At 36.2% G+C, this 25853-nt stretch overlaps 2 protein-coding genes across 3 annotated transcripts; one reads left to right on the top strand and one right to left on the bottom strand.

Moving 5' to 3' along the window:
• Nucleotides 1-1311: 1311 nt before the first annotated feature.
• Nucleotides 1312-7337, top strand: LOC123550894 (cytochrome P450 2B4-like). Its single transcript, XM_045339367.2, has 7 exons — nt 1312-2139; nt 2682-2811; nt 3779-3947; nt 4465-4601; nt 4850-4943; nt 5558-5758; nt 6306-7337. Exons 1-7 carry the CDS (start codon nt 1586-1588, stop codon nt 6488-6490), a joined length of 1470 nt encoding a protein of 489 aa, XP_045195302.1. The 5' UTR covers nt 1312-1585; the 3' UTR covers nt 6491-7337.
• A 279-nt stretch (nt 7338-7616) lies between these two features.
• On the bottom strand, nt 7617-20310 carry LOC123550893 (bile acid-CoA:amino acid N-acyltransferase-like). Of its 2 annotated transcripts, none has more exons than XM_045339365.2 (9): nt 20155-20310; nt 19438-19764; nt 17536-17787; nt 16978-17153; nt 12733-12846; nt 12208-12284; nt 11077-11164; nt 9830-10070; nt 7617-9346 (listed from the first exon to the last, which is right to left on the bottom strand). In XM_045339365.2, the coding sequence occupies exons 1-9, from the start codon at nt 20159-20161 to the stop codon at nt 9231-9233; spliced, it is 1398 nt and encodes a 465-aa protein (XP_045195300.1). In that variant the 5' UTR covers nt 20162-20310; the 3' UTR covers nt 7617-9230. The 2 variants fall into 2 exon arrangements, with proteins under 2 accessions (XP_045195300.1, XP_045195301.1); XM_045339366.2 differs by lacking the exon at nt 20155-20310 and adding an exon at nt 19927-20081.
• Nucleotides 20311-25853: the final 5543 nt, after the last annotated feature.

Here is a 25853-nt window from a genome sequence, read left to right as displayed (position 1 = left end):
TTACTAGAATTTCAGGTTAAAGTTTTTTGCACTTTCACTCTATCTCTGTTATTACTGAATGGATCTGATTCAAACTTAAACAATTGTTCAACATCATCACCCACACCATATGACGCAAGGTGCATAACTCTGGGACAAATTTTTCATGAATTATTTCCCCTTTTTACTTAGAATTTTATGTTAAAGTTTTGATGCACTTTCACTCTGTCTCTGTTATTACTGAATGGATTTGATTCAAACATAAAATAGTTGTTCAACATCATCACCCACACCATATGACGCAAGGTGCATAACTCTGGCACCAATTTTTCATTAATTATTCCCCCTTTTTACTTAGAATTTCAGGTTAAAGTTTTGATGCACTTTCACTCTGTCTCTGTTATTACTGAATGGATTTGATTCAAACTTAAAATAGTTGTTCAACATCATCACCTACACTATATGACACAAGCTGCATAACTCTGGCACCAATATTTAATGAATTATGCCCCTTTTTGCTTAGGATATACTTATATAGTGTTTTGATACATTTTATCTTTACCTCTCTTATTACTTTAAGTTGATATTTTTGACATAGACTCAGGCTATTGTGCAATATCTTCATCCACAATTAGAGTCATTAAACACTCCAGTGACAGCTCTAGTTTCCTCAGATGTGCCCAGTTTCACTATCCAGCATCGAAATAGTCGAGCGCGCTGTCTCCTGTGACAGCTCTTGTTTTTCTCGGAGTCGTAACATTGTTACCCTTAACCCACATTTATTTAACCTTGCTATTATAATGGCGTGCAACAGTTTAGTTGGCCTGTCTTTAATTTAGTATCTTCGTCAGGAGGATAAAAACGGTCTAGATATTGCACTTTGTTTTGTTTGTACTCTTAATGCTATGTTATTTATGCAATGCACAGAATCTGTTGTGTTGCTTCAAAGTCAATGTCACGAGGGGTCTTAAGTGTCAAAGAGTCTTAAATTTGTTTTCTTATCTGGATTTTAAACTTGGTGCAATGCATAGAATTCAACTATCAAATGAGCTTCCGAAGATAAATTGAAGAATAACTAACATATCAAATTAATTTTGACAACTTTATTATTCAGAGCCAGAGGGAATAAGATGGATACTGCTCTATAATTCAAACTCTAGAGCTTATTTATAACATTTCGCAAAACTAATAATAATTTATAAATGTATATTCTTTCTTGCGTGTCAGTTATAACCTTTCACACAGAAATGTAACGATGGGCTCTCATTATTGCTTTGTAAACTTTTGCTATAACATACATAAGAGGTAGGCTAAGAAACCATTAAAATTTATCGTTTAGACGTGACCGAGGTAAAAAGCACTCAGGTAACTAACGAGAGTGAGAAGTAATGAAATGAAACATGTAAAATGCCTCGGTGAGTATTCACTTTTAATTGCGCAAATCAGTCAAATGATCGACAGGAAATACTACATATCTTCACGTATGGATAAATATGAATTGATGCGGATATGAAAACAAACCACAACTGTATATTAATGCAAAGCCAAAGAGTGAATTATTTTCACGGTTAATATTTAATATTTAATTCGACTATAGATAGGAATTATGACGATTATTCTGATGATACTGGTTTTGTTGGCAGTCTATTTGATCTGGTACACGGTGTTCCGGAAATCAGACCTACCACCAGGCCCGTTGAAATTGCCCATTATCGGTAATATATGGTGGCTTGCTATGCAGAAGAGGAGAAAAGTTCGAATCCCAGTGGCATTGTGTGAGGTTGCTAAGAAACATGGTGACGTCATTCACTTTCAGGTGGGAAAAGAGAATATTGTATTTCTGCAAGGCTTTGATGCAATCAATGAAGCGTTCGTTAACCAAGCAGACGACTTTAGTTTAAGGCCAGATCGCCTTACTAAAGACATTCAGAAACAAGGAAATGGGGTTGTTATGGAAAATGGAAATTCTCATAGAGTGATGCAAAGCTTTATTATGAAATATCTCAATAGCGATACGGCAATCGTTGAAAAGAGGATTCTTGTAGAAGTTGAAGCCGCGACGGATTTTCTAAGTTCTGAGAAGGGCGGATCACTCGACATAAAGCTGCTGCTGTCCATGATGGTGACAAATATCATCTACAATGTTTTATTCAGCAAGAGGTAAGTCTTATAAGTGAAGACATAATTTACATAAATTACAAGCAAACGCAGATACGCAACTAATAAAAAATGTAATTGCTAAAAGTGATTACTAGTAAATATAGACACGCTGGCTTAAAAATCGCAACACCTGGTTTGTTACATGTCTCCGAATCAAACAGAGGATCTATTCTAATTATCTTTATAAAATATCAGAAATGAATACATGTGTTTTTGGCAGAACTATGCATGATTCAAATGATATCATTTGAAAGAAAAGAAATAGGTAAAACATAGAACTACCGCATTGTCATCGGCATAATTGTTTGGTCCTCGTATATATGCCTCTTTCGGTATTTCGATTGTTCTTCAAAGTCGAATTATGCGTATTAAGTAAAACTGTAACATATTTTTTGCTTTTAGGTTAATACTACAATAAATTGTACTCGGACAACAAATTTGAGAGTATAAACCCGATTCCAGACAGCACTAAACTAACAAAATGAATGATACAAAATAATATAATTTCAGTTAAAAAAATCCTGTACACATTTGATTTATAGGTATGATTATTCTGATGAAACTTTACACAAGCTAATCAACAACCTCGGGACAATATTCAAGAGTGGATCACAGATAGACGCCACAGCACTCATACCAACATTCATCTTGAAACTTGCAAAAAATGAAAAGGTAAATGTGTTTACATGAATTCAGTCATGAATGATTTATCAGAATATTTCAGGGTATTTACGGAAATTAGTCCAAGTTAGTACAGTTTTCTGTTTAGATCAACAATTGCCCCTTCGAACACATTTTGATATATAGACGATCAGCTCCAGTTATAGATACTCCTGACATTTTGATGGAAAGTTTTGCTTATTCATACAGCTTTCTAACACGTGAATAGTAAGCTGTATCCACGATTCATGTTGAATTTAGATGGAAAACTTTGCATTTTTTACCCGTACAGCTTTTGATATTTGGACGGAAAGCTGTGCATGCACTTAGATGTACAATTATGTCACTTTGTTTAGTTTGACATTTTTATGAAGGGGTTGCACCTTTGCAGATCTTTTTAGATGTGTATTGTGTTTCGAGTGCCATCATTTCATTGGAACAAATTCGGAAGAAGATGTTACAGACCAAGATTGATGCAAAAACCATCAAGAAGTCGTTTAAAGATAGTTCTGTTTTTAGCTCTAGCGGCCCTGAAAAGGGACTGAGTTGCCCATTTTAACAAATTTTTAGAGGACTTATAATGATGCAACACACAAAGTTTGATGAAGATCTACACAGTCGTTCCTGAGGAGAAACCGTTCAAAGGTATTTCTATTTTCAGCTCTAGCCTAAAAGGGACGGGTATCCCAATTTGAACAAAACAGGAAGGAAGACCTTATGATGACGTTACATATAAGCAAGTTTGTTGAAATCCATCAAAATTATTTAAAGGTTTTACTATTTTTATCTCAAGTGCCCCAATTTGAACAAACTTGTGAGAGGACATTGCCAAGATGCTACAGACAAATTTGGTGTAATTCTGACCAGAACCTTATGAAAAGATTTTTGAAACGGACGAAGGACGTCAGACCATCCATCAGTACTTAGAGCTTATCCTAAAAGTTCAGATGAGCTAAAATAACTTTGTCTTTATTTTAAGATGACGCGTGCAAAGCAGGAAACTGCTAAAGCCGGGCAATGGGTGAAAGATCAAGTTATTGAGGAGATAGCGAATCACGAAGCCACGTACAACGAGAGCAAACTTCGAGACTTTGTTGACGTGTATATAATGGAACGAAAGAAAGACCCCAAGAACGATATATTTACATGTGAGTAAATTCAAAGGGCTTAATTGTAAATTCCCTACTTCAGCCATGTTTTTTGAAGAAAACATACAGCATAAGTATTATAAAAAACAAACAAACAAGAGTACGACGACATCTTTAAAATATGTTCGGGGGAGGGTTGGGGTGTGGGGGGGTAGGTTCCTTAAAAAAGAAATATATGTTATCGGTTATCATGTCTGTACTGATCAAAATTTAATTTCACATTTGAGAGCATTAGATTTAGACGTCACATTTTTGTATTATTATCAGTATACTGTTACAGTTCCTTGTTGAAAACCATTGGTAAGAGAAACTGTACTTTAGCAGGCGGAAGTTTAGGATACATATGTTACCGTACCGAAGATTAGGGATGAAATACTTAAATATTGTTATAACCTAAAAGACCAGAAACTCAAGAAAACACACCAGATTACAATTTAATTGCCACATTGTTGACAGCAGAAATGGCTTGAGTTAAGCAATGTTCTAGCTATCTAGATTTTGCTGTGGTCTATTTCAGTGGATAGACTACATTACGTGATTAAGGATCTCTTTGTGGCTGGATCGGAGGCATCCTCTGTCTCTCTCAACTGGGCTATACTGTACATGCAAGAATATCCAGATGTTCAGCACAGGTGTCAACGGGAACTAGGGGAGGTTCGTCTTTATGCAAATAAGTTTGCTTGCAATGTCAGGATCAGTAGTTAGTCTAGACAATCTTTGTGTCCGTTTCAGTTTAATATACTGCATTTATACTTAATCCACGTGATCTCAGTGTAATACAAAAAAAAAAAAAAAACGCGATCAACTCATTCCCATTTTCATAAACTGAAGATATACCGTTTTGAAATGAATTTATCGTTTATTGCAAAGCAAAGTACAAAATATGCTGGCTGTTTTTTCAGAAATGTGCCGACCGCATCGTACGTTTGACAGACAGAGGAGCTCTGGTATATTTGGAATCAACATTGCTCGAGATACAAAGGATGTCCAATGTTGGTAAGCCTAGAATTTGGTTTATAACAGGACCGAGTTATATACAATTGATGCACTATATAATCCCAAGTGGGGTATTCATGGCCGACTTTGAATCACTTGTCCCTTATCGGCGTAGGTTCTTAACCATGCCTGGGATGTAGAATTCTTCAGACGTGGAAGCCATCCATCTGGCTTGCTGAAGGTCGGTGGTTCAACCAAGGTGACCGCCCATGTCTAAAATAAAGTCCGGAGGAACACCTTGGGTTTTCCGCCACCACCAGAGGCTTGGGAGAAATCACCACATGACCGAAGTTGTGTTGGCATCACTCTGAACCCAATAAAATAGTATCCCTGTCTCCCTCAGTTATAACTTATTTGACATGTATCTGGACTTGACATGTACCAGAAAGTGTCTGCTGTGACAAACTGAGCTTTTATGTTGGTTTTGTAATATTACTTTGCTACTGACCAATTTAGATAATATTCAGTCAATTTTAAAATTGTTACGGTCTTAAGATCACTTAATTTGCCAGCTGATATACTGTTTTGCTTAAATACTGATCAGATACACATTAACCAATAAGATAACATTAGAAGAGTCTAAAGTTCAACCAGATGGTCATATGTCATTGCAGCGGAAACTACACTCCCTCACACGACAGATAAAGAAACAAGTTTTCGCGGATATTGTATTCCCAAAGGTTCCATAGTGCTTGCAAACTTGCTGTCCTCAAACAAGGACAACAGACACTGGGATGAACCAGATCTATTTATGCCAGATAGATTCCTCCAAGATAAAGCCAAGAAGAATCCAGCCTTTATTCCACTTGGATTGGGTAAAGCATTTTCTGTTCATATACACAATAAATCAGCTAGTTCTAGGCTTTAACAAAGTTAGAATTTTCTTACTTCATACATAGCTTGATTCCGATTTCCGTTGTGAATAAATATTAACATTCAAATATGATATCTCCGTTTCTCCCGCTGTCGTCCACGGAAAGGTGATTTACATAAAAAACAACCAATTTGCAATTGAGTTTTTGCGCACAGTATATTTCCGCGGGCGAAAGGACGAAACATTATTCGCCGTTTCACAAATGAAATATTTATAGGAATATTCACCTTTTTTCAATTATTCGGTGACAGAGTTTCATTTGCACTGAAGATTATATTTTTGTACTGAAGATATAGAATTTTGTCTTCCAGATGAAAGCTACTTTGTACCGATTCAATTCCCACAACAGTCTGATCAAAATCAAATCTTATAAACTATGGAACATCGTGTATTTTAATTAGATTAATTCCCACAGTATTTTTGTGGCACCAGCTAGAAAGAGAAAGAACCTCCCGTAAAATGAATTTACTTCTTGTTTTGTTAAATAGGTCCACGTAGATGCCTCGGTGAAAGTCTGGCCAAGAAGGAGATATTCTTGATATTTACCAACCTGCTGCAACGATTCACCTTTCAGAGAGAGAATGAGAACGTTAAACACACGTTTAGGTGTATAGATGGACAGCTTACAGCCACGCCTCTACCATACAAGACAAAGCCTGTCAAGAGACAGTAACTTATTAATGGCACGGCACGTTCAGCGTTCGAGATCTATGAAATTCTGCAGACATGTATACAGTACACAAAGTCTCTTCCTTGTAACATACTAGTAGTAACACGAAGTTCTTAAAGCGAAATCCATACAAAATCAACGTTTCCTCAACATTTTATTCGTCGAGAACTAAAATAAACAAAATCGACAACTTTTGAAAGAGCGTCGGTTCTAAAATGAGATTCGAGTTTTTCTTGAACTGATTTTATTTGATTTGGAGGTGAAAGTATAGAAACCTCTTTTCAGGAATCACTTATATTATTGCCTATAATCGTAAAACACTGGCAATGTTTTCATATTTGTATGCATTTCCCACTTTTTGTTGTTGCTTCTTGATTAATGATTGCTTAATCATTTTTACTTGCATTTTAATTATATATTATATTCAGGTCAGTTGGCTTCAATAGGCGTATATTTGCTATATCGAGAAAGTGAAAATCTCCACGCGCTTTCAATTTACTTTTTTGCAGCTGTGTTAATTCACGCAAATTCTCATTTCAACCGTCGTTTTATTTTGAAAGAGTTCTAACTGGACTTCTGGGAATCGAGGTTTTACATTTTTGGATCTGTCTGCATGTGTTAAACTAGGTAAAATATGTCTTTGTATAAATTTATAGAATCTTGAAAGCAAATCTATCACTACACGGTAATTGATCATGTGGCAAACTTATGATATTGTTCTGTCTAAATGCGTTACATTTTGCTTATATAATAAATACTCTTGTATTAGAATAATTATTGTACCTGCACAGTAGTAATTTATGTTTTCGTTGTTTCAGCAATAAACGACTTCTAGCAGTAGTTTCTGTCAGAGATTTCAGAATTATTTTCACTTAAGCATTTGTTGGTTGAACAACAAGGATAGACAGAAATGGTTTTCGAAATATCACAAAATATCCGGCAACTTGTATACAAATCTTCAAAAACATATATATTTTCTCAGTTTTTGACAGTAATATTGAATTTCACAAAAACAACAACAACAACAACAAAATTGCAAACAAGTGAGTTTTGAATGCGAATACCCCCATTGTATTAAAGAAAATCAAACTGATACCATTTTAAATGGCCTTTTCAAGAGCAAACCTGATGAAGTTTTTAAATTTTATTTATTCTTTATTCTTTATTAAAGTCTCTTTATTGCATATGTATTTATACAAACAATAATAGTTACCGTTTAAAATTGCAAGGTTATGAGAGACTATCATAATAACAAGAGCTGTCCGTAAGACGCGCTCCAGTATACGGCGATTTGACAGTAAAATGAAATTATGTCTCAATAAGAGACCTCTACTTTAAAAGGAAGATACACCAAGATATAAAAAGACCCTACTACTCAGAGGGGTTAAAGTTATGTCCAGAAAACGAAGTTTGTCAAATATTTTAAGTATGAAAGGGGCATTATTTGGTCAAAAATACAATCAGAGTTATGGGGATTGTTACCACACTTGCAGATAATGATAAAGATACATTTTAAGTTTCAGGTCGTTATCTTATATTGCGCTAAAGTTATATCCAGAAAGCGAAGATTGCCAAAAAACATTAAGTATGAAAGGAGCATAATTCTGTCAAAAATACAATTAGATTTATGGGGATTGTAGGTGATTACAAAAATAAAATTAGATTTATGGGGATTGTAGGTGATTACAAAAATATTTTAATTCCATGTCATTATCTTTTAAAGTACCAAAGATATGTCTATAAACGAAGCTTTCGAAAACATTTATCATGAAAATACTGAATTCCAAGTATAGCACCTTGGTGACCTTAACTTCGGGTATAATGGGCCCAGCCCCTGCACATATTTTGTTTATATGCTGGACAATGTTTACATTTGAAGTTACAGTAAGATACAAGCAATAGTAACAAAGATATGACAGAAAAACAAAAGTTGACGAAAAACTTTAACCTTTAAAATAACCCAAGTACAACACCTTGGTGTCTTTGACCTTGGGTATAATGGGCCCAGCCCCTGCACATACTTTGTTTGCATGCTGAACAATGTTAATGTGAAGTTACAGTAAGATATAAGCAATAGTATCAAAGAAAAACAAAGGTTGCCGAAAAACTTTAACCAAAACAGCTCACGCCGAAGCCAGGGCGAGTAGAATAGCACCCCAACCCCTCTATTCTCCGAATAGTGGAGCTAAAAACGTGTAACATTTAAAACAACATTGCGAATTCCATCTAAAATGAAGTCGAAACTTAAACTGTTAGTGCAATCTGCCGTTAGAAAAGCAGATGCAATATCATAGGTAATGTTAGCAAGGAATGACTGTAAAAGATCGAATATTATAACAGATCAGATCTGGCCTAAACTGATCAGCAGCATCTTCTAGAACTGATTAGTTACCAATTATTTATAATAACTATTATACAGAATATCTGATATTTTTACAGTGAAATACCAGATACGTTTCACTCTGTTTCGGTTATTCACAGAAAAAACATTTAATGACACCACTCATTCAAGGTACCAAACATAGTCTGTAGATCTAGTAATATTACGTCCAGGAAGCGGGTTCTAAACCAATGTCTTTACCTCCATTCCTAGTTCATAAATAAAACAGTTGAATACGTCCTTTTTTCTGGAAGACCATATTCAGTTACATTTTTTTTTTCGTGACGACCAGTCAATATTTTCCATAATTCACATTTTTTCTATAAAGGACTTACTCCAGTTAGTGAAGATTTCCTAATTTACTCATCTTCGGTTCACATTTTTCACATTTTTCTCCAAGAAATTCAAAATTTTCTTCCAAGAATCTTCCTGAGCATGTGCATGTTTATCTGGCCAACCGCCGGCCATTATGTCTTCATCTGAAATATAAATCTGGTCTACTGAAAGTACCATCATCATCATCATCATCATCATCACCACCACCATCATCATCATGATGATCATCATCAGTAATCGCCTCACTCTAAGAGTATACTCGAAATCTATGTGACTGACCTAGCCCTTACCCAAAAAAGATTATTCGATCTCCATTTAGTCCCCAGCTCTCTATTAAATTTCTAACCAATAAAACATGAATATTTTTAGAAATTCTACAATGCAGTGTCTGTCAACAATATCTAACTTAATTAATTTCAAATAAATAAAGTTATTTTATTTCGTTCAATTTGAAGTCCACACAAAGTTGTGTTCTGTACTCCCACGCAAACATGAAATATGAACTGATTCCAAGAAATGAGCATATGTAGAAACTATTTATTTTTAAAGCACTGTAAGGTTAGTATCCAATTAGTATCCAATTTTTATTTGTGCACTTTACTTATAAATGATAACAACAGCTATACCATAAAATTTTTCCGGAACAACTGCTGACGTTCTCATTCTTTTTCTCCCGGGTGTGGTTGCTCTAACGTGAGGCGAGTATGGCGGTTCTATCAAATGTCCAGCCCCCGGGTACCTGTGTATCTCGATCAGGTGTTTAAACTCATTTGGACAAAGTTCGTAGAAATCTGTATGCGAATTTGGGTCAACCTGTTTATCATCCTCGCCCACAATTACTAGGATCTTAGCACCATGTTTCCATGCCTTTGAAATATTGGAATAAAATAGTCAGTATTACTACTAAAATCTGTAAAAAGATCCCTTGAAAGCATAGAATGCAACCAAAAAAGAATAATAGCAGACTCGGTTTGTTTGAGTCTGTTAAAGGTTACATTCTACCAATTCAATTCCTTATTTATTTCATATTAACAACAAAACATTCAGAACTCATTTTCAGCACTTTAGAGCATTTCAATGATATGAAAACTATATATGGTCATTTAGTATAACATGTCTTCTTATCAAAAATAGAAAAATATTGACATGTTATGTTGTATATAAGAAAAATAATCTGTTCTGAGAAACATCACCCTCTAAAAATGCCCCCATGAAAACAGCCGTTTAGCAATTACGCGTAGGTAGACATTTTTCGCAAAGAACAAAACTTATTCCAGGAATTTCACAATGAAAATGGTCTAGATCTTTTCTAAATACAGTAAGCAATAAAAATAAGCCAAAAAATTAACTGTCACCTCCTCCTGTCACTCATTATACCAGATTTCATCCATAGCATGGAACTACATTTTGGACTACTAAGTGGTAATAAAATACGCAACATCTACGCCCCCTCCCCCGCCCAGCACCGGCTTAAGCGGAACTCTATTTGGACTCCATGAGCCAAAAGGATCACCAGAAAATATAACAACACTGAATCCAACTACGGGGAGACTTTTTACAGCCGCCACATTAAAGAGTTAATAAAATCTGTAAAAAGATCCCTTGGAAGCCACAGAATGCAACCAAAAAAGAATAATAGCAGACTCGGTTTCTCTTCATGAGAGGTAACTGTGATAGAAGAGCAAACCGTAAAAGTCCAACAAAATTATTACCGTTAGTTATGGTCGTTTTAAAACCTTTTTGCTGTTTTGATATTACCAGTACCCCTCCCCTCAAAAATGTAACTAATCTGTAAGACATTACTACCGGTAGTATATATAAGGCTGCTTTCAGATTTTAGAAGAATTAAAAAAAACGTTTAGCTATCACTTACTCTCACTGGACTAATTCTGTCATCTAACGCAAAACCATCTTTTACAACGATTCCTTCATGTGTCAAGTATACATTTTCCAACTTCGGCCTATAGAAAGGAAAAAAGAGTGCTGAGTGTGTTCCACTTCACATAATGTACTGACTCAAGATCATCAATTTAAACAAAATGCAGCTTTACATACGTCATGAAAAAGTATATTACACATTTAATTATTTAAATTATGTTAACCTAGTGAGAAAAGCTTTAGACACTGCGAATGCGATAGTCCTCATCGAGGTTATCAATATCTGACTGTATTAAACTGCAAGCCTATGGAGCAACACAGTCTGGCTGTGTAAGGCAAGTGACCGCTAAAGACAAGTTCAAAGTGAACAAAAATTCAGTTTTGGAACTTAGCCTTAAACAAATGGCAGTTTAATACTGGTAGGTTTTAATACAGGTTCAGAAATTGTCAGTAGTTATAAAATAATTTAAAATTTATCCTGGTTAGACAATCTAATTCTTGAGAAAACGTTGATATTGTGTTATACCTCAGGACTTAGTACTAGTAACAGAAAAAAAGACATTGCTGGCAACTATATCGAAAACACCAAAAACAATAAATGAATGATGTCTGAATCCTCGGAATTAAGCTTTCAAATGTTTCTCCGCAAAGATACTATCAACAAGAGACGGCAATATCTGCCATTGACTGTTAACAACTCGGAAAGTAAAGCACTGAATAATACTGTTAACAACTCGGAAAGTTAAGCACTGAGTAATACTGTTAACAACTCGGAAAGTAAAGCACTGAATAATACTGTTAACAACTCGGAAAGTAAAGCACAACTTGGAAAGTAAAGCACTGAGTAATACTGTTAACAACTCGGAAAGTAAAGCACTGAATAATACTGTTAACAACTCGGAAAGTAAAGCACTGAGTAATACTGTTAACAACTCGGAAAGTAAAGTACTGAATAATACTGTTAACAACTTGGAAAGTAAAGCACTGAATAATACTGTTAACAACTCGGAAAGTAAAGCACTGAGTAATACTGTTAACAACTCGGAAAGTAAAGCACTGAATAATACTGCTAACAACTCGGAAAGTAAAGCACTGAATAATATTTTATTTCATTTAAAAGAGTTACCAGCCAGGTTGCTCATGCATGAACCAATCATCTACCGGTGTAACTGACAGTCCATTTATATTGACAACCGCACGGACCTATAGCAAATAATGGAAACAAGTTAAATTGAGAAAATCTATATCAAAATAAGAGCTTCGGTTGACACCCGAAGTCTACTTTAAGCATTGTTAATTATGTGAAGTGGAAAGCGTTGCGAATCGAAATTTTGGCAAATGTTGCTCCTTTTCAGTTAAAGTATCGTAAACAGTTTAAACAAAACGACTTAATTCAAAACATGTCTCCCATTTAGTTTCTCGTACCTTGACAAAACAAGGGAAATATTTCGTTGGCAATCATTCCATTTTGCGTGCTTTCAAAACCACTTCAAGTATAGTTCTTGTTGATCTTTCAACAGCCACTTCCTAACTTGCTGCAAACATTATCATGTACCATATATATTTCCACATACAATACTATTATCAGTGACGCAAAATATTCGTTATAAAATTGAATTATATACTTGGTACATGAAAAGGTTGATTTCACCTGTGGTAGTATATATGCCAGAGTCAACGACAACAACCCTCCAAAACATAGACCTACAGCCCCAAGTCTGTGCTTATCTACGTAATCTTGCTCCATAAACCATTCGTATGCTTCCTGTAAATAAAGGTGTTATATTTATCTTGGAATATGTCCTATAGTGGCGGATTTACTTCATTGCAAGGATTCTGGTAAACTACATACATATGTACACACTAAAGTCTGTTCCATTCCAAAGGTTTACCCCAACTTTGGTGTCATATGACAAAACTACGACACTTACCGGCAAAGTAAACATGGTTTGATAAACTAAAAAAAAGTCACCCTCGAGAAATTTAACGATTTTTTTCTGCTTTGCCAAATATCCAAATAAATGACAAATTTATATTTTCAACGGCAGTCTCCCATTGTAATTTCTTGTCGCCATTGGAGTTTGCTCTCTAAATTTAAGTATAACGGGAAAATTCACGTGAATTTTATCGGGAGCGACTCAAAACTCATTTCGTTTACAATTCCCTACATGTAAATGCATTGAGTGAACTGAAATTTTGTGTTTAAAAATATGTTATTTAGATTTAACAAAAATATAAATTGACTCACTTTTAACCTATCAAAGGTGTAAACACTCCAAAAATCTTGCAAGTCCTCTGTAGCTCTATCCAATCCTTAGTGAATCAGTTGTAAACAAACAAGCTCTTTTACACATCGATGAAATTCAGGCATCAATCGCACCATGCCCTTGAAACGATGACTTGTTCAATTTAACATCATTTCCAAACGCATGGTTCAAAGAAAAACCTGTATTTTAGCATCCTCCTTACTGAAGTATTTACAGTCCGCCACATATCCAGTTTCTCACAATTTTCAGTTTTCAAAACACAATATTTGCCATATCGAGTCCCGGTTGTGTATGCTTCTTTTTCTCCGAAAGAAACTTATGACGTATAAGATGAATGACGTAGTATTGCTGGCAATATGCAGATTTATTCGAGGCGCACAAGGGAAGAATGTGTAATACACAGGTGTAGATACACAATTAGCCGATAGAAGATAGACATCTTGACGTACATCACGCTAGAATTAAATTTTACTTTTTGAAATATATGTTTAAAAAATGCTTAATTGCTTATCATTTCATCAACCTATCTGTTGTTTTTTTTTGTTGTTGTTGTTGTTTTTTTTTTTTTTATAATTTTGCTGTTTAGGCCTCGTTTTTATCTCTTTTTAAACCTGTGACTTACTCTTGATCTGAAGGCTGCTAATTTAGATTTCTTTAAAAGCGAAATCGGATCGCGAACACATTCTCTCTGTTTATTAAATTATTATTATTATCATCATTATTATTATAATTATTATGTCAGATTTATATTTGACTCGGAGAGAAGTCATAGAGTGTAGAATATTGTTATTTATAACCGCCGATTTCAGTTATCATTTTATCAACTTTTATTGTCCACAAGAGGTACGATGTCCAGAAACAGATTTAAACATTCAAATACTATTTTCAGATCATTCATGAATAATTAACGGTAATGTGAGCTGAAACTTTTTTCCGTTAAAGTTTTACTTTAGTCTTACATTATTCTTGAAACGGCCAGTCAGAGTTTTTAACAAAGTTTTGATATTTTCTTTTTGTTCCTGTTCATTATTTTTATATATCGTACATTTCTGTTGAATATGTAGGCTGGAGTATGCTTTTAAATTCCACAAGATATGACATTGTTCGTAATCGTCGCAAGTGTTACGTCTCTTCAGTTTTCTGCTGGATTAAACGAGCACAGATTAATTATTGTCTCTGGCACAAAGTCTTGCCGATAAAGTCCACGGAGACCGATTAATAATTCTTTTTTTTTCGGCCTGTGCTCACACGTGTATCATAATTGGCACGTGACGAGGCGCGCGATCGAAGAAAATATAATAGAATGTTCAAAATGATAAGCAGAAAGTGTAACATAGGCGTAGGAGCAGCGGGACCTGAAGGACACCCACAAATATGGTGTACAGCATGTATTTTGTTTGTCCCCGTCCCTCCACCACTCCTCGTCGTTCCCTGCACTTTTAATTAAAACAAGGATTTTTTCCATAGAAGTAACAGAAAAGTCCATTTGAGAGAGCATTTACATAAGAATTTGATGCAACGCAAATAGTCCAAAGATTATAGAAACATACTGTTCTAATGTAATGAACTTAGAGAGAGAGAGAGATTTAACGTAACTACGCATACCGAACCTGAAAAAATAGAATGCTTTATAGCTGACGAAGGTTTTCATATATATGCCGAAACCTAAACCGAAATAAAAGCAACCGAAATAAAAGCATGCACGTTCGGGGACCTAAATCGGGCTGAAGATGATTAAAAAGGACAATTTTGCTCATGCAAAATGTATGTCAAATAATCATACAGGCTTTTTGCCGTGCAGTTTCGCGGGAATTAATATCTCTATGTATATGTAATTGTTATGTGTTTTATGTTATCCGTTCCTAATTTTGACGGGAAAACTGCACGTGTTTTTGTTGCGCTCCACCGGTTCATTAGCATAAAGTTCCATGTTGCCGTCATGGTTTTATATCAACAGAAACGCTTCTGATTTTATTATAGAACGTAATCTTGAATTATTCTGTAAGTTTACCAAATGAAAATACGCGATTCTGAGCGTGAATGAATTTCGTTTCTGTACGACGGTAACTAGATGTTTATGAAAATTTTTTTGCGGAAATAATAATATTTTGATTATGCGTTAAGCTTCAAAAAGGACGTCAAGTTGAATCACAAAAAGACTTTTCACTTATTCTGGCGCCATACGCAGACCGTGTTCAGCTCTTTCTTTAATTTGATATATGTTGGTATTTGAACAGGTTTTTATCATATTTATTAAACTTACTGGTCATTTTGAGATATATCAATATTCTTGCTAAATATACTGAACCAAAGTTAGCTTTAAAACTGTGAACAGCGTCGTTTAGGATAAACGCTTTGTCTACATTTCACTCAGCGTAGCACAATCAACAGAGTGAAAGAAATTGACACTCTGCTCCAATCAGGCAGAGTGTTGCATAAATCTTCCATTTTGATAAATTATCTATAATGCGTTATCAAGTAGTTTGATTTGCAAACCGAAGTCACGTGGCATAGGTAACGAAAACGAATTTAGACGGCGTTCGCCGAAAAATACAGAAATATTAACAAGATTATTTAGGAAAACCTAATATTTGTAATTCTAAACGGTCACGATGGTTTTTGTATGTATGAACTTATTTTAACGCAAATATTTCGAATTGTAGACATCTAACCCTTTTATGTTTAAAATAGTTTTTTCCTTGCCCTGTCCGTTCAAATTCAGTAATGCGACGTATTGAAAGGGAATATCCTGAAGGACTGCGAAGTTTAGTTTTCACTTTTATTAATTAAATCCATAAAGATACTTCCGAGAGAAAATATCTATTTAGGTCATATCAACTGAAGTCAAGATATATATAATTTTCTTTCAACGACAGAAAACATGATATAAGGAAAATGCCCATGTGTTACTAAAATATCGAGACGTTCGCACGCACATTAATTTTGTTTTTCTTTTTAGAATGTCCTTGTTCTTTTGTGTTTGTTTCTTTCTATTTTCTTATTTATTTATTTATTTATTTATCTATTTATTTATTTATTTATTTTCATGTTAAGGTGGCCAAACCTGAATTTCCCCAAGAATTAACATATTATGATAACAAAAACAGTCTTTTCAAATATTAACTCGGGCGTTTTAATTTTGAGTTGACCCCTAGTTTATTACGCTACGGGCGCCGCCATATTGGAAAGTCGGCATAACGTCATATAGCATTACGGTCTATGGGGAAAAAAGAAAAATCCAAGATTATATCTTTGAAATACACTTTATTGAAAAAATGAAAAAAAGGTCTAGAGATATTGATGTATGGTATATAAATATGTTTTTTTGGACGATGTTACCGATACTGATAATTCAGAAACGAGGTAAACGTAATAGGTGGAACAGACTTTAGACACGTATTGTTCGAGTCGTATCAAACCGTGCCGTGATTTCATTGTTAGAGAGAAGGGTGATAAACAAAACCCATGCAAAAAACACTGTTAGAAAATTACGTTGGTCACTGTATCTGACTGTGTGTGTGTCTGCCTGTTAGTCAGTCGGTCGGTTGGTCGGTCGGTCGGTCATTTAGAATATATTAAAAGTACATATTAACATTTTATAAAGGAATCGTCTGTCAAAGTAAAGATACCTGCATGTATATGACCTCTGCGTCCGGTCTGTCTTCGAAACCAGGAATAGTTCTCACGTGCATGTACGATAATGCCAGAGTAGCATAACCATGAGACGCTAGCAACGCTGCACGTGTTTCTACGATACTGACCAGTCCTCCGAACATGTCAATCAAACCTGGGAATGGCCCGTTACCTACAACACACCAAGTAAAATGTGTTGTCTAGTTCTTCAATAATAAAAAGAACGCAACCAAGTCGGTTCGATCAAATCTGTTCCCGAGAGGTCTGACAAATGCAACATATCCATACCCCAAGCACGTTCTTTTAGTTTAGCGGAAATACATTCTACAGATATATTAGATGGACCCCACGATCAGTTGCATACAGCTAAACGATTGTTCGTATGTATAAACGAAACTTCGACAACATGATTATTAGACAAATACTTTTATTAAATAAATTATTTAGTTTACGTTCGAAAACTACCTGTGGATAGATATCTACTTTTTATCTGACGTTTAAAACCCTCTTCCATATAATAATTTTTACAATTTACAAGACCAGTTTTTCTGTACCTTCTGGTATAAATATAGCTCCCCTGAATTTTCCTGTTAGTTGTATTCTCCTGACCCCTGGCTTTTTGTATAACCTTTGAACTTTTGCCTCCATTATAGGCTGACAACACGGCACGTGTTCCTCGTGTACATCGGGATAAACCTTTATACTGAAGTTCATTGGTGTACTGACGTCTTTCTTCACTAATCTGGCAGACTGCTTTGGTGCAGATAAACACCTCAGACTCCAGAATAATCCCATTGGTTCAATACCTGTAGATTAGATTAAAAGAGAGTTAGAGTCATACGTTTGTTTCAATTAACAACCAGGACCACATGTGCTTGACCGTTCTGATGCCAGTGTCAACGAAACCGTTTTGTCAATGTCACTTTAGTTTCGATAAAACAACCATCATATACGAGGATTGTTCAAATATGAATGCATCTCGAACGTTATCTCGTTCAATAATGCGAAAATCACGAGGAAATTAAGATTATTTGGTAGATAAACATATTAGCTTTATATTGATACCACATCCATTAAAATCCGTTCACTTTAGCTGTGTCTATCGCTCGCTAAACATTGCCTACTCGTGTATACTAATACAAAAATGGTTGGAAGAAGGTCAGCGTACGCCGTTGAAATATGGTCCTATATTAAGAATCGTTGTATTCTTGGCATAGGGTGTAAAGACATTTTTGATGAAATATGTTCTGTTTATTTGCATAATGAAATGTCTTTTTCGACAGTTTTTCATTGGTTTAAGAAATTCAAAAGTGGGTTAGTTTCAACAGAAGATGCACCACATGGCTGTCGGCCGAAAACAGCAAGGTCAGCCAAGATGGTTGCTTGAGTGAAAGAAATAGTTGCTACTGATGCAAGATACACCGTTAGGCAAATAGCTAGTATGGTTGGCATCTCATTGGGAGCAGCTCATACAATTCTGAAACGTAATTTGAAAATGAGAAAGATCTATGCTAGATGGATTCCCCATCTGTTGACAGATGAGCAGAAAAAGGCACGCGTGCAATGCGCAAAATTGTTGCTTAAACAGTTTCCAAATTACAATGCACGGTCTTTCGCAAATATCGTCACTGGTGACGAGACATGGGTTCACTTTTTTGAGCCCAGACGAATGATTCAGAACAAAATATGGGCAATAAAGTCTGGCAAAAGACCATGCAGTGCAAAGCGGACCATGAGTGTCAAAAAGGTAATGTATGCCTAATTCTTCACAACTCAGGGTCCTGCCATTCAGGTTGCTGTACCTAAAGGCAAATACGTAAATGCGAAGTTTTACAAGACTTCTTCGAAAACTGAAGAAATATTTCAAAAATCGAAGACCCGCAACTGGTTTGGCCAATGTCAGATTGCTACATGACAATGCGTCATCGCACAAGGCGTCTATTGTACAAGACTTTCTGAAGCAGGAAAATGTTGTTGTGCTCCCTCACCCTCCTTATTCGCCTGACCTTGCCCCGTGTGACTTCTTTTTGTTCCCAAGGCTCAAAAATACCTTTCTGGGCGAAATTTTGTGCAGCGCAAACACCTCGGTTCTGCGATATTCAAGTGTCTTCATAGTATACTTAGAAAAGACTATAAAAATGCCTTCAAGGATTGGATTAGAAGACTGAAACTTTGCATATCTGTTGGAGGTGAATACTTCGCGTGGACCAAATAAAATATTCATTGAAATCTATCAAGCATACGTTTTTATGTGCTTAGATGCAATCCTCGTATATTCCCAGTTGATGAATTTAGTGAAATGAAGAAAAAACTGAAACAGACAGTGCGACCTTGGGGAAAATGTGTCAAACATTATTCTTTTATCATTTATGCAATAGCAATTATTAACGAAAGTCTGTTATTACCAATGCAAATGTTGCATCGCGAGTTGAAATGAAAGGCGTTCATTTAATTACCTTTAAAACTGCCATCTACAGATATACTAGAAAAGTTGTCTATTTCTCCATTGCGATCAGCTTGATAAACACATCGGGATTCGAACCTCATTCCATTTTCCACCACATCTGCAACGACTGTTACGGTTTGTTTTGCATCCAGTCCACGGATGTGGATGTTGACAGGCTCGTCAACCATACCGACAGAAGGTGTGACTGTAATACTTGATCCATGACCTGGGGGTGTCACGGACGAGCATGTTCTTGATTTAATATTTACATGGTTGCCCAGGACTTCTAGGCGTCTTAAAGATCTCATCACAGTATAACTCAATTTGATGTCATTTCCTGAAGAAAAATGTTCTAAATATCACTTACATGGTCACAAACAATACAAACTACTGCAGTGACTACGCATAAAATCGCTCTATTTAACATTATTGAAGTTATAAACAATGAATGACAATTATAATTAATATTATAAAAATAGCAAAACACTTTTCTACGTACATTTTAATTTTCACAACTTAACCAGTTAACGATGATCAAATGTGTTGGTTTATATACATGTATACACGACAACGTACTCAAACATAACCCTGATGTCGTTCATACGTAAAATGTAATAAACAGCCGGGTTAAGTAAAAAAAAATCCCACAAAAAAACCCACAAAAAAAACATTGGATACAACAACAACAATAATAAAAACAACAACAACAAGTGAAAACAAAACAAACCTTGCATCCTACAAATTACACCAACATAATAAGTTTGTGTTTAAAATCACAAGCTGTCCTAGATTCATTAAATTATAAGTTTCTGTTTAAATTTAAATCACAAGTCGCCCTACATTGGTTAAGAAGTTAAGTATTATAACGTGCAGAGGGTATAGATAAACTGATACGACGTGCACCGATGCGAATGAATATAATCAGGGGTGGATCCAGAATTTTGGTGGATGGGGAGGTGCACGGAGTTCGTGGAGGACACGGAGGACGGGTTCACGAATATACCTATCGGAAAAGGTAGCAGGGTACACTTAGATTCGAAAATTTTGGGCACGGACAGTCTTACATGTCTCGAGTCGCAATATTGCACTTCCCTTATGAGCAGAATCAGGGAGGCCATTTTATAAGTTGGGTGCATGTTTTGTGCTTTTAATTAATGGCAAGATCAGGATTCTCATACAAGAATAAAGAAAGTTATCAAAACGAAAGTTTTACACCATCCATGAAAAATAGCATGCCAAAATCATCAATTTTGCACTTTTTGAACAGCCTGCAATGATCCCGCTGCAAGAACAATGCCCAATTTTATTTCATTTCTCAATTTAATAGTCCTTACTGAACTTCAGGATATAAACGGAATGGGGACCCATCTAGATCGTTTTTCACAAAATAGCGAAAATGTTCCTGAGTATCAATCAACAAGCACAGAACCCTTCCGTGATTTGAATTTTCCGCGAAAAGGTGCCTCATTGATTCATACAAAGCTACCAGCAGTAAGTTTTACAACTGACATCAGAATTTTACTTGTGTCGGCTGTATAAATTTTCTAAAGAATTAACAATCATTATCTCTCACCTTAATTTACAGACATCCAAAATCACGAAGTTCTAATTATAACAAATATTGACGGGGGCCAAAATTCGAAGTGTACCCTGCTACCAAAACATTGGGCAAGCACAGCTCGCATGTTGCAATCTGGCCAATAGAGGACATAGTTTTGAGCAGAATATTTTACACAGTATCATCTTTAAAATTTGTGAAAGTAAAACAAAATTAGTTCTACCAAAATGATAGTGTCCCCCTGTCCAAACTCTTCACAGTTATCAATATTAAAGACTACTGATAAAAAACTGCAAGCAAAAAGAGCCGACAATTTTGGCTAATATGACTGATATCTTAATCCCAGACAATAAAAAATATATGCATTGCCGGCAGCCCCCACCCCTTGAATCCGCCTTTGTAATCATGTGACACAAGTTTAAGTGTCGGAATCAATGGTGCGGGGAGGGTGGTTGTCGTGGAGGGAAAGGATATCCCAGGGGGGAGGGGGATGCCACTTTCTGGCACATCACAAACGGGTTTTGTTTTACAGTATTGGTGTTCAGTTTTACATTAGATTTATTAAAATTTTAGTGTTACAATCAATTATGAAGCAATTAGTTTATGTAGAGTATCAGAACAAGCTTTATTTAAATAAATTCTAAAACTAACTGATTGTCTGTATATTTTTGTGTTGTAAAAATTTCCCTTTTTCCGGTCGGTCACTATCAAAAGATTAATGAATGTCAGACGCATGTACAATAACATATACTTACGTTTGAAGTGACAAGGCTGCCCTTTAAATTGTCGCCTAGTCTAAATGATATGACATTTAGGGACAGTGTGATAACGTCAGTGATGGCAACTACAAAATATCAGAACAGAACAGAACAGAACGTTTATTAATTAAGTCTTATGCATATCCAGCACATCGACATAAACCATTTATAAATATAAATAATAGCATGATCATGACAATAATGGCAACAATAGTAATATGACAGTCATCATAAAATATCAGATCGTAAAGTAAGCTATCCCGATTAGACGAGCGAGTGAGGCTATTTGTCGCCTATTCATTTAATTAATTATTATATCAATTACCTTGTCATCGCTTTAAGAATCAGCTATTGAGATAACAATAAACGAAGATAAGGAAGGCTATGGAAGGCTGGTGCGCCATTGCTAATTGCCAAATGCCAAATGTCAGATATTTAATGCTATTAAATGCAAATTACGTAATGCTTAATGCTACATACCAAATGCTTTATGGCATATAAATATATAATGCTAATTGTTAAATGATAAATTCTTGAACTTTATGAGTTAATGATTAATCTTTACCTAATGAATGTAACTTTTAAATATTTGAGCCATGCCATGAGAAAACCAACATTGTGGCTTTGCATCCGCGCAGACTGGTCAGGATCCATGCTGTTCGCTTTCAAAGTCTATTGCAATAAGAGAAACTATTAGCGAACAGCATGGATCCTGACCAGACTGCGCGGATGCGCAGGCTGGTCTGGATCCATGCTGGTCGCAATGCCACTATGTTGATTTTCTCATGGCGCGGCTCATTTAAGATATATAATATTCTAGAGCGGGTGCTCATATTTCCAACCAGCATCTTACACCGAACAATTTTCTAAACTCTCAGCTATTGGCTGAATTTAAATTGATTTAAATTATATGACATCATCACTTTTTCATCATATTCTTTCTCTTTTGCCTGGAAGAAATTTTGGATCGGCAACACGTTTTCCATTCCTGGAGCATACGTCTGATACGGCAGTGAGTTTCGGTAAGTAAAATTACAAGTTCGCTATTTTTTGCAACAAATTTTCTAAGGTTAGCAGGCCATTTCGTTTAACACAAAATAATACTCAAACATGATTTTGGCATATTAACACCTGTATTTCATATCTGATAAACACATGCTGACGATCTGACGTCATATAACAGAGAGGGCGAGATAGTCGGATTAAGATACAGAATCTATTTCTGAACAAATGCAACATTTCGTGAATACCTGTTTTGCGACACAAACAAATGCTTTCTGTCATTTTTTCTAAATATTACAGATTTAGATGATGTGTTGAAATGTTGGCAATTCATAAAGTCAGCTTTTAGCAATGTTGTTTTTATTATTTCAGTCATGAGTCAACAAGGTGGCGCAAAAAGAAGACGTCTGTATGACACATCTATGGTTGATCATGCTGCCAGTCTGGTCAAAACTTGGTCTATCTCTCTGTGCCAAGCTGCTAAAACATACAAAGTACCAAAAACAACTCTTTATGATAGAGTATCAAAGAAGTATCATAGTACAGATATTGGAACCAAGCCAGTACTGTCCAGTGAAGGAGAAACACGCATTTTTTCATGGGCTCTCCACTTAAGCCGAATAGGATACGGCAGAACTAAACAAGAACTTTCCAATACTATCAAGAAGATACCGGATGCAGATGGTCGAAGCAATCCATTTGTTGATAATCGTCCTGGTAGACAGTGGATGAAGTCATGTGTTTCGAGTCATCCAGAGTTAACCGTTAGAACCACAATGCAGTTAGGCAAGGAGAGGGGTGTCATTTCAAAAGAAAAGTGATGACTTTGAATCTTATGTAAAGGACGAAGTTGGGGATACAGACCTTTGAAATGACCCGACCAGGATTGATAATGTTTCCTTGTGTCAGGTCAAAGGTGCTAAAGTTATTGGCTCAAAGGGAGCCCCCGTAGTCTACTATTACGGTAACTCAGATAAAACGCAGATGACTAATATAGAGGGTGCAAGTGCCTCAGAGCCCTACATTCAACCTGTGATCATTTTCCCGGACAACGCTTTAATTACAACTCCTTAGAAGGTTTTGAAGAGGCTGCCCTCGGTCGATCAGATAGTGGGTGGACGGATGCCGAGGTATTTAAAGATTGGCTGACGAATGTATTTATTCCAGGTATATAGGCCCGTTACGTGAAGAAACCGACAATGCCTTTGTGCTTGAGTAAGCTCTCTGCCTGGCTCACCGTGAAACATTAACATTTCTAAAATATTAAGAAGTTAATGCAGCTGTATACATTGGAAGTTAGTTTATAAAGGATCTTGTCCAATCCTTTATTGTATATTTGTAATCATGTTGTAAAAATATTGCAAAATGAAATATGTTTAAACCAAGTTAGATGTACGCTAATTTCGAGTCTCACAGCTTTCATGTAATCATATTGTATTTACGATCGAGATAGAATATGCTATACTGACGAGATAAAGAAACGCCTCATTGAAATTTGGCGTTATTTTTTTCCTAACGCTTTTAATTGTTGTGAAATGTAGTAAATCTACATGTACTCTGACCGACAAACACAGTGAACAAAAACTCGCGCGATTTCATTCAGCCATTTGTTCACTTCATGTACCTGGTCATGATTTCCTCGTGCAGTCCGTGCATGTAAACCATGTGGTTTGATTGATCGATTTTTCACATGTACATGTGTAATACGACACACAACCATATTTTCAGCTATTCTCTGAAAAAAACATTAGTTTTCGTAATGCCGAGGCTGAATTCTGAAGAGAGGGCTCAGGTTTTGGCTATGCTTGAATGTGGGCGAACGCAGGAACAAGTTGCTAGACGTTTTAACGTCTCTCGTTCGACAATTGTGCGTCTTATTCGACGTGCTAGAGACACGGGAACGTCTATCGATAGACCACGTTCAGGTAGACCGCGTGTAACGTCAATACGACAGGATAATTATATACGTCAACGTCATTTACGTGACAGATTTGTGACGGCGCAATCTACGTCACGTATAGTTGTAGGTAACCGTGGACGTCCAATTAGTCGACATACAGTGAGAAATCGACTCAGAGAACGCGGAATTACCTGTCGTAGGCCCTACCGCGGTCTAATTTTAACGTTACGTCACCGTCAACAACGTCTTATTTGGGCCCGCAACCATCGCGGCCAGCGTTGGCAGAACGTAGTGTTCAGTGACGAGTCGCGTTTCAACTTGTGGAACGCCGACGGACGTATCCGTGTCTATAGACGACGCCATGAACGCTACGCAAACAATTGCGTTTTGGAGCACAATCGTTACGGTGGAGGTGGAGTAATGGTGTGGGCAGCAATCAACCATAGGTTTAAGTCCCAACTCGTCGTTTGCCAAGGTAATCTCACAGCCAGGCGTTACATTGACCAGATATTACGTCATGTAGTTGTCCCTTTATTCCGTCAACGTCAAGGATTAGTCTATCAGCACGACAACGCGCGACCTCACGTTGCACGCGTCACCAGGGACTTTCTACAGGCTAGAAACATTAATGTTTTACCTTGGCCGACGTGTTCACCGGACTGCAATCCGATTGAACACGCGTGGGATTATCTCGGACGGCGGTTACGCCAACGTCAACCCCAGCCAGCAAACGTCCGGGAACTGGTAGCAGCGCTGCACCAGGAATGGGCCAGAATCCCACGGTATCTGTTACGCAACTGGTGCGGCTCTATGAGGCGTCGCCTTGCTGCTGTGGTTGCTAGCAGAGGTGGCCACACGCGCTACTGATTTTTCTAATGCAATTTCTCCGACCGGGCCATTAAAATTCAAGATTTAAGCATAATGCAACAATGAAATGATTTCTTATTGACCATAAATTCTTGTAAAGCATCTAATTTGCGAATGGAATTGTTCTTTTCTAATTTTGAATCACGGTTAACGAAAAAATGTATACCGAGTTTGAATGAGGCGTTTCTTTATCTCGTCAGTGTATTTATCAACAATTCAAATGACAAAACAAAGCGTATAAGGACTTTGTGTCTATATACAGTTGTGTCTATGCTTAAGTGCAATGTAATGCCATTCATGTTGCCTTGTTGTTTCTTTTAAAGCTTTCTAGTAGGCATTTG

This window comes from Mercenaria mercenaria, chromosome 4 (genome assembly GCF_021730395.1).
Source record: "Mercenaria mercenaria strain notata chromosome 4, MADL_Memer_1, whole genome shotgun sequence".
NCBI lineage: Eukaryota > Metazoa > Mollusca > Bivalvia > Venerida > Veneridae > Mercenaria > Mercenaria mercenaria.
This window is presented reverse-complemented; position numbering and strand designations above follow the sequence as displayed.

Excerpts from the sequence above, each read along its gene's own strand:
- LOC123550893 (XM_045339365.2), bottom strand. Across the intron at positions 12,847-16,977 it reads CAGAGGTCATATACATGCAG|GAAGCATACGAATGGTTTAT; the intron begins GTATCTTTACTT and ends CTTTATTTACAG. Across the intron at positions 11,165-12,207 it reads ATGCATGAGCAACCTGGCTG|GCCGAAGTTGGAAAATGTAT; the intron begins GTAACTCTTTTA and ends TCCTTTCTATAG.
- LOC123550894 (XM_045339367.2), top strand. The coding sequence starts at position 1,586 with ATGACGATTATTCTGATGATACTGGTTTTGTTGGCAGTCTATTTGATC. Across the intron at positions 2,812-3,778 it reads AACTTGCAAAAAATGAAAAG|ATGACGCGTGCAAAGCAGGA; the intron begins GTAAATGTGTTT and ends CTTTATTTTAAG. Across the intron at positions 4,944-5,557 it reads ACAAAGGATGTCCAATGTTG|CGGAAACTACACTCCCTCAC; the intron begins GTAAGCCTAGAA and ends ATGTCATTGCAG.